The 9384-nt window shown below is 48.0% G+C and overlaps 1 protein-coding gene across 1 annotated transcript; it reads right to left on the minus strand.

The window, feature by feature from the left end:
- Positions 1 to 1634: 1634 nt before the first annotated feature.
- Positions 1635 to 9048, minus strand: CEACAM18 (carcinoembryonic antigen related cell adhesion molecule 18). The gene is made up of 5 exons (XM_012813658.1): positions 8997 to 9048; positions 7114 to 7461; positions 5024 to 5296; positions 3445 to 3730; positions 1635 to 1875 (listed from the first exon to the last, which is right to left on the minus strand). Exons 1-5 carry the CDS (start codon positions 9046 to 9048, stop codon positions 1635 to 1637), a joined length of 1200 nt encoding a protein of 399 aa, XP_012669112.1.
- Between the last annotated feature and the right edge of the window lie 336 nt (positions 9049 to 9384).

Here is a 9384-nt window from a genome sequence, read left to right on the forward strand (position 1 = left end):
TTTGATATAGTTTTGATCTCAAAGTTTACCTTCCAGTTAGATGTTTATTTAGTTTAAAATTTTAAATTAGAATTATTTCAATAGGGAAGAATTTTGCTCTGCCACACACCTAAATCTATGTGAATGTCCTCAAGAAGTGAGCTGTCACAGGGCACAAAGATGGAGAAAACTGGCCCCAAGAAATGAGGACTCTTTTTTCTTAGAACAGGAGCTCAGTGTACAATCATCTGGTATCCTTGCCCTATATTAGTAGTAAGAAGGAAAGAATCCCTGGTTCTGGAAATCTCCAGTAAAAACTAGCTTCCTCCTGGGCACAATGGTGCTACCTACTAGCCCATCAGGACGCATGGCCTAGGATTGAGATAGGTCAGAGTCCTGTACATCTCCCCAGAGCTCTCAGGCAAACTTTGGCATGATATTTGATATTCATCGCCATCAATATCACATTTGTGTCTGCCACCATCAGCATAACCATCATCAATACCATCACTGTCATCATTAACATCACCATCATCATCACCACCATCATCACCATTATCACTATCATTAATAACAACATCATCTTCAATACCACCATCATCTTCATCATCACTATTCTATTGTCATCATCAACATCACCATTGTCACTATCATTATCATTACTGTCATAATAACCATCACCCTTGCCACTATACTGCCATGATCACTATCATTATTGTAATCACCATCATCATCCTTGTCACCACCATCACCAACACTATGTCACCATCATCACTCATCATCACTATGGCCATCATTATTACTAACTTTATCATGATCACCATCATCACTAACATCACTGCTGTCAGTCAACATCACCATTGTCACCAGTATCACTGTTGTTTTTAATATCTACTCCAGTGGTCACTAACCAGGACAAACCTGCACCCATGAGATCTTTGTAGAGCCTGGAGATGGTTCTGGTTGTCTACATAAGGATGGTGGGTTTTCACTATCAGCATTAAGTGGGATTCTGCTAAACATCCCACAATGCACAGGACAGCCTTGCTGCTCAACCTTCCCACCAAAGAACTATCTGGACCCAAATGTTGATAGTGCTGATGTTGAGAAACTCAGGTCTACTCTATGCTGAGAAGACTGCTAATCCTTCTTTATCTAAGACATGTCCCAACATCTCCCTTCAAGGCAGATGTCGCTCTTTGCATCCTCCAAATGGGACCAAGGAAGATCTGAAGGGAGAAGTGATCTGCTCAAGGTCAATCAGCCAGCTAGTGGCAGAGCTGGGATTTGAACCCAAACCTTAGTCATCCCAGCACCCAATCTCTACTCCCTGCATTGATGACTTTGATACCAGTCACCAATTTTTTAGCTTTGCTTGATAAAAAGTGACCATTAGGTACCAGATTCTTGACATGCACTCTTCTTATCTTCACATCTGTCCCTCTAGGTAAAACTCTATATCTACTTTTAAATGCAAATTCAGGGAAGGGATCCTACCGAAGAGAAGGGAAGTCTCTGGATAAAACCCCAGAGTTACTCAGAGGTAGAGCTGACTCTCATCTCTCCTCCTCTCTGACCAGCTCCAGGTCCTGCGGACCTATCTGCCCCTGCTGATACCGACAACCCCATCCCTGGCTTGTTCCTTCCCTTCTGGCTCAGCCATCCTCCCCCTGGAGGGTGTGATACCCCTTGAGTTCCTGCCCCAGCCGATGCCCCATCCTTGACCTAGAACACCAAAGGTACCTGGTTGAGTAATAGCTGATCAGAGCGTAGACCAGAACTCCACAGAGGTAGACACTCCCCAGGACAGTCATCACAATGAGGAATACCACCAGGGATCCCGAGATGTAAAAACCACTGCGGGCCACAGGTAAAAGCTCTGGAGGGAGACAACACCTGGGTCAGGGCCACCATTCACTCACTCATTCGCCTACCCAGACCTTCATGTTCCAAAAATTTCTCAGCACTTACTATGTATAAAACATTGCAGGTACTAGGGTTTCAGTTTCCAATAAAACAAACTCCCTGCCATCCTGGGGCTGACACTCTAGCTGGGAAGTTGATAGTTAAGCAAGAGATACCTAATACTGTAGGCAGCCATCAGTGCTCCAGAGAAGAATAAACCCTCATAGGGCATAGTGAGTGACCTGGGGTGGGAGCAGTGCTGGCTACACAGGGTTATGAACTCACTGCACAAATACTCACTGAGTACCAACTATGTGCCAGGCAACATGTCCACCACTCATAAACAGTGAATAAAAGCTCACCATACCTCTGCCCTCCTAGAGTTCAAGATCCAGAGCAGGGGAAAGGTGCAAATCAGAGGGTAGGTCCTTAGGAAGTTGTGTGGTGTGGCTGAAATAAAGTTCCCAAGCCGTGGACAGTATCATCTCATGCACTTCCTTACACAGTTTCCTTTAATCTTTTTAGCAACCCTGTCATGCAGGGACTCTAATCATCTTGTCACTACAGATGGAGAAACTGAGGCTCAGAATGGTGAAGTTGCTTGTCCTTGGTTCATGCTAATGGGCAGTGGCTGAGCTGGGATTTGAACCCAAAAGGGCAGCTCCAGAGTCCCTGAATTTCACTGTCCTGTTCCTCCGCTTTCGACCTGAGCATGTTGGCCTCTCTCCATGATGCAGAAGATTGGACATGTGACTGCTGAAAAGGTATAAAGGCCCAGGCCAAGATTTTTCGTTGTTGTTTTGAGACAGAGTCTCAAGCTGTCACCCTGGGTAGAGTGCTGTGGCATCATAGCTCACAGCAACCTCTAACTCTTGGGTTCAAGAGATCCTCCAGTGTTCCCATTTTTAGTAGAGACAGGATCTCACTTTTGCTCAGGCTGGTCTCAAACTCATAAGCTCAAGCTAGCCACCCACCTCGGCCTCCCAGAGTACTAAGATTACAGGTGTGAGCCACTGTGCCCAGCTAGGCTAAGTTTTAAAGCCAAGACCATGACAATTCTCAGCTTCTCTCCTCCTGTCCCTTCCTGGAGTCTTCCCACTTCCTCATGTTGGAGGCCCTGTGAGGGGGGCAGCTGAGGGCACAGGCTGTGTGGTCAGGTTGCTCGTACTTGCATCTTGATGCTTCTATTGGTTAGACCTTGAATATAGGACTCACAATCTGTGGAGCTCAGTTTTCTCACCTGTACAGTGGAGGTAATGCTAATAAGAGTTACTGTAGGGAGACAGTGAGGGCCTCACATGTTAGATGGAGGCAGGCACTTGCTAAATGGCTCAGTAACCATAACCTACACTTGGGGTTCACCCTGACCCTGATCTGAGGACTCTAGAGGATTCACAGAGGAGGCAGCTTTGGACCCAGATCTCAAAGGATGAAGGATTCAATCAGCAGCTGTGAGCATGGTAGGTGAGGTAAAGGTCAAATTCTTTCCTAGACAAAGGCATGGAGGCAGGGAGATTTGGGGAGCATGACCCTGGAGGAGGGGGGGGAGGAGTGCCATACTCACTCTCAGGAGGTAGTTGGATCCTGACGTCTCTGTAAAAGGTCAACTGGGCCACAGGGTTCTCCACGATACATCTGTACCGGCCCAGCTGTTCCCATGCTAGACTCAAGAGGGTCATCTTTGCCTCTGAGAGGTTCAGGAGGGAGCCATTGTGGGTCCAGCGGTACGAGCTAGGTGGAAGGGAAATGGAGACACATTCCATCTCTACCTGGGAGCCGATCTTAGCAGTGATGACACCGTTGAAGATGTCAGGTGTGGCCCTCAGTACCACGGAGTCTGGTCCATCTGCAGGGACAGGACAGGAGCTATTTCTTATCCTCAGGGTCCCATCTTCTTTCCTCAATCCCCAGGAAGTCCTTCCCCAGTCAGGAGGGCCCCCTGCTCTGTACTCCATGCTGACCCCTACACCTGCCCAGGCAACATAGCTGTGCTAGCAACAACAGGAACAATAAGATCATCTTCCATGGGGCATCTCCTCTGGGCTCACCCCATGCCGTCCTTATGTCACCAGGAAATAAGTGTAGAGCAGAAGCAAACAAATGGGGCCACACACTCCAGACACTGCTTTAAACTCTGTACTGTCCCCACACAGGTTTAATCCCCATGGCAGCTCAGTGATCGGTTCCATTATTGATCCCTTTTATAGATGAGGGTCAGAGGACAGGACAAGGGTTTAAGTCTCCTATTGACACCAAAGCATTATGCAAATCTCAGGGCTCAGGATCAGTTGTCCTGAACAGTGGCAGCCTCTGCATCCCAGGTCTTGATTCCAAGCCTGTGACCTGTAAATGGCTGCACAGAGATCAGAATTCGTCCACACCATGCCCTTGGCTTCCATGGGACTGTCCCCATAGCCTTCTAATCATGAAATCTGTGGGCCCACAAGAATGGTTCCAGATGGAGATGGGAAAATGATTTTATACTTGTGATTTTTTTTTTTCAGTTGAACGATGTGAAAGAATTTGATACACTCTGTGAATAGTCTTGGAACATTGAAAGAAATCCAGGTCTGGAAGTTCTAACTTCAAGGTATTAGAGTTACAAGACCTGCTGGACACTTTGAGGGGATCTTACTGGGCTATACAGCTGTCTAGCTGAGCAGGTGACAAGTTATAAAGAAAGAAAGATGTGTGGGATGCATAATTAAGTCTTTAAATCAAACTGTTGAAGGCATATAGTCAGTTCAATTTGAGTAAAAGAAGAAATGACGATGGATTTACTAACTTTAGAAGAACAGAATAAATAATCACCCAGCAAAAGTTGAAGGCTCAGGGGAAACTAGGATTGTGAAAACTTAACAAATTGAGTATCAATTTAAGAAACAATTGGTTGCAAGAAGTCTCCTCTTTACCCAAAAGGCCAATCTCTTCCAACCCCACTGACCACTTCTAATCTGAAAAGTAAGGATTAGGGTTTCTGTTTTAAAACCACATACTCCATGGTTCTGAAGAGTGACAGGGCCAGCAACCCCTGAGGTTCCACATGGATGACACTGGCTGCAGGTGGCTCAGGTTTGTCCTACTGCTACATCCCTAAGCCCACCCCCGGACCTCCCTTTCATGACCCCAGATCACTCACAGGCCACAGTCAGGGCGATCAGCTCGCTTCTCTGAAAGATCTCTGGGAAACTTTCCACCACACACTGAAGAGTCCTGTCATAGCGGCTGACCCTGTGGACGATGAGGGTCTTCCCATCTGGGGAAATTGTCATCCGGTTACTGCTGGATATGGGCACAGAATTCACAAACCATGTGACCTTGGTGACATTAGTGTGGCAGTAGGCAGCCACAGAATCCATGTTCTCCACCAGGGAGGTGGCGTTGACTGAGATGCCCGGATTGCTTTCCAACTCTGGGAGAAACAGTAAGGAGGAGAAGGTTAGCGGGGTGGTGAGTGTGTCCTTCCCTGAGCTCTGCTTCTCTACCGGGGGAGGGTTGGGCTATGCTGGAGAGAAACCAAGAGCTGAACAACGAGGCCTGGGATCTTGGAGAAAGGCCTGGAGCCTAGAGGGGCAGAAGGGTAGGGAGTAGACAGTGAGACTTCCAGGGCCACCACTGTGGTGTCAGCTGCAATAATCATGAGCACATGGCATAAACACATGAGCTGATGGTTACTTCTGAACCCCAAATCCAGGAACTCTCATCTGAGGATGCAAGTCTGACAGGTTCAAAGTGAGAGAACTGTATAAAATAAATGCTCCCATTATTTGAGTCCTATTCACTTTGCAAATATTCCCTCCAGCCTTATAACAAACTACAGTGGTAGGTACTTCCCCCACTCTACAGATGAAGAAACTGTCTTCACAGAGGGAAGATGAATGGCCCAGGTTGGGGTGGGGGACTTGCAGTTAAGGCCACATGAGGCCTTCTAGGTCCTTGAATGTGTCCTTTTGACTGAACCCAAATTTGACAGAACAAATCCCATTAGTAAAGGGAGTGCAGAAAGATAAGCTTTTATTTCCTCCTCTGGTGCTTAAAAAAGAATAATCTTGAAGTCAGAAGACAGCAGGCTCCCCACCCCTGCTAGGCTATGCAGTGTGTATATACAGTCAGAAGCAAATGCAGGACGTGTAGTTCTCAAAATCCTCTCTCTCCTCTCCTACCATGTGGAGCCCCCAGGAGCTGTCTGTAGCAGACAGAACTCTAGGACAGCTCCTTGATTTCCATCTCTTATCGTTATGTCTTTTTATAATACTCTTCTCAAGTGGGACTCAAATTTGCTTCCAAACTGTAGGAGGTGCCTTCTGTTATCTAAGACTCCTTCTTACCAGACTAGAGAGAAATATTCAGCTGATCTTGAAGAAACAAACAGGCATGATGTGAAATACCTGTGAACAGAGCCACGTGGCAGAGAATTGCATTGGTTTTGATAATCCATGGGCTTCCAACCGACAGTCAGTGAGCAGCCAGCTGGGGTCCTCAGTGCACACAGCCAAAAGGACATCATTTGGGCCACCAACTGAATAAGCCCAGAAATATATTCTTCCCCTTTAATTAAGGATCCAGATGAGAACACAGCTCAGGCCAATGATTTCTGAGACTTGGTAAGCAGCTTTGTCTGGACTTCTGGCTCAGTTATGCTTAGACTTTTAACTCCAGAAACTATGAAATATGGGTGTTTTGCTCTCCTAAGTTTGTAGCTATTTGTTATGCAAAAGTAGAAACTAATGCACTATATAACAAAGAAACTGATTTTTTTTTTTTGAGACAGTCTCACTCTGTCCACCTGGGTAAAGTGCCCTGGTGTCATAGCTCACAGAAATCTTAAACTATTTGGCTCATGTGATCTTCATTCCTGAGGCTTCCCAGTAGCAGGGACTACAGGCACCTACCACCATTGCCCAGCTAGTTCTTCTGTTTTTAGTAGTGATGGGGTCTCACTCTTGCTCAGGTTGCTCTTGAACTGAGCTCAAGTAATCCACCCGCCTCAACCTCCCAGAGTGCTGAGAGTATAGGCGTGAGCCACCATGCTCAGCCAGAAACTGACACTTTTAAAGGTAATGAGTGGCTTGTCTCTGTGTGAGAAGCTGAACAACCATCTGCCAGGGCTCCCATGTCATCTGGAGGTGGGCAAAGGACTTAGACAATATGATTCCCAAGGAATCTCACTCCCAAGGCCTTCAAGTCCAATACTCCTTGGGTAGGGGAAGGGGCAACCTGGCAACCTACCAACAATCTCAAGCCAGCCAGTTGCTGTTTGGGTTTCATTGCCAGTGTCCACCCAAACAGTGTAGTTTCCTGTGTCATTTAGCATAGACTTCTTGATCACCAAGTCACCTGTTCTGGTCACATTCTCCCGGCCACTGTGCATGGGCCCAGGCTGCCAGGAGTTGGGAAGTTTGTAGCTGAGAATCATATTTCCTGCACTGTCCTGTGTACCTCGGTACCAGGTGTATTCCCGGACGTTCTCGGGGATGTTCTCTAGGGCCAGGATACTTCGATATCCTTCAACCCCTAGGAGTTGGGTGATGAAGATTTGGCCAGCGGCCTGGCAGATCCCACTGGCCAGCAGGCTGGCTGAGAAAGACAAAGAAAAAACAAAAGACACGTGGAGAGATTGACACCATCCAGGCACTGATGCCCAGAAACACTGGTGAGCATGCAAAAGATTCTAGTTCCTGATGACTCCCCAGCCTGTCCCTCCCCTCCATCCCCTCAGCTACCCTGGTTCTTTTTTTCCTTAACCTCTCCCAGTCCACCCTCCTCCCTGGCCACTCAGCCTCCAATCCATCCTCATGTAACAGTTAAGTAGCTCTTAATACAGCCCAAGTTATGACCCTGTTCTCCTCTGCTCTAGTGCCTTCTATGGCTGCCACGGGCTCTTATGTGACAATGTTCAAACTTTGAGGCCAGCTTATGAGATACTCTCAGTAAGAGCTGGTCTTTATGACTCATCAGTTTCCTTCTGGACCAACCTACCCCATCCCATCCCCATCACGCACTCCCTGATTCATTCATCCTTTCATTCTTGTATTTCTTTACCAGAAGTCATGACTTCCACACTCTGTGCCCAGTTATACATACATCTCTCTTGAGTCACTACATGCCCTCCTTCCTATAGGCTTTGAACATCCTGTTCCCCATTCCTGACACACTAATCCTGCTACCTGCTGCTCTCTGTATCCTCCTCGATGACTCACTTTACTCATCCATTGGCTCTCAGTCTCCTCCTGCCCAGCCTGACTCAGGTGGCCTCTCTGGGCTCCCCAGCCTGTGGGGCTACCCTCATCCCACCCAGCCTTGACCTCTGGGAGTCATCAGAGTTTGGTGATACATCTGTGAACTCCATGAGGGCAGGGCTGGGCTCCCCTCAGTGGGCACCACCGAGTCTCCAGCTGCCCCAGGCATAAGGTAGGAGACGGGAGAGTACTCAGCAGTGATTGTCTGGGTGACAAATACTCCCCTGAGACTGTCTACAAATGTCTATGACTTAGCGTCAAATCTACTGGAATGGGTAGGAGCCCACCATCACTACAAGAGGGCAAAGGCCACTGCTCTGTGAAGTCCTGTATGTGGAGAGAAGGCAGAGATACCCAAGGCCCCGGCTCCTGGCCTTGGGGTGTGGACACAGTACATGTCCAAGGGCAGAAAATGAGATTGCCATTGGAGAAGCATGAAAGTTGTGTATGTTGGGGGTATGGAGGGGTCTGGGGGAAGGTCGGGCTGGTAAGGGATCAGGGCTGAGAGCGAGTGCGAGGAAGGAATCTTGGAAGATGGGGATATCCAAAAGGTAACTGCAGGGAGGTGAGGGTGGGGGGGGGTCCAAGCTTGTCACTCCTGGGGGTGCATGAAAATATCTATGTGTGTGTGTGTGTGTGTTTGTGTGTGTGTGTGAGAGAGAGAGAGAAAGAGAGAGAGAAACATGCTGCGTCTGTGAGCCCAAATGCCTGAGCTCATCAAAGTCCTGGTGTGACCCTGTCCCCTCTCTTCCCTCCACCCCTGCTCTCAGAGTCTCACCTGTGCCCCTAGGTGGGGTGGTCCTAGCTCTGTCCCCACTCTTGATCCAGGCTGCCCTCTCCTCAGCCCTGGGAGCAGGGTCAGCACTCTCTTACCCACTAGCACGAGGCCCCTCCACAGGCTGCACCTAGGGCTGGGAAGGTCCATGTACTGTTCAGGGTCCTCCAGGACGAGGGGTCTTTGCAGAGACACGGCTGCCCTTCACAGACCTGTGTCTCAGGCCCAGAGGCTGCTGGTGACGTCTCCCCAGCCCTCCAGGGCAGCCTTTCCTCCCAGAGTGGACTCTGACCAGCCAGGGCGGGGCCTGGGGGAGGGGGACTCTTGGGAATGAGCCCTTATCTTTATGGCTTTATGTTGCCTTCCTTTATTATTTATTTATTTTTATATTTATTTATGTTATTTTTTTTTCTGGTTATTAAAAAACCCACAAAAGCTTACTGTTGGGAAAACAGGGAAATACAGAAAAGACAAGACATAAAATTT

The sequence above is a fragment of the Otolemur garnettii genome, unplaced genomic scaffold, assembly GCF_000181295.1.
Source record: "Otolemur garnettii isolate 467f Iridium unplaced genomic scaffold, OtoGar3 scaffold00288, whole genome shotgun sequence".
Lineage (NCBI taxonomy): Eukaryota > Metazoa > Chordata > Mammalia > Primates > Galagidae > Otolemur > Otolemur garnettii.

Bases quoted from the DNA above. Each gene is read 5' to 3' on its own strand.
- CEACAM18 (XM_012813658.1), bottom strand. From the start codon at position 9,048: ATGGACCTTCCCAGCCCTAGGTGCAGCCTGTGGAGGGGCCTCGTGCTA. The intron at 7,462-8,996 runs GTAAGAGAGTGC...TGTCTTTCTCAG, and splicing joins GAGGGGCCTCGTGCTAGTGG to CCAGCCTGCTGGCCAGTGGG. The intron at 5,297-7,113 runs GTAGGTTGCCAG...TGTTTCTCCCAG, and splicing joins TGGCTGGCTTGAGATTGTTG to AGTTGGAAAGCAATCCGGGC.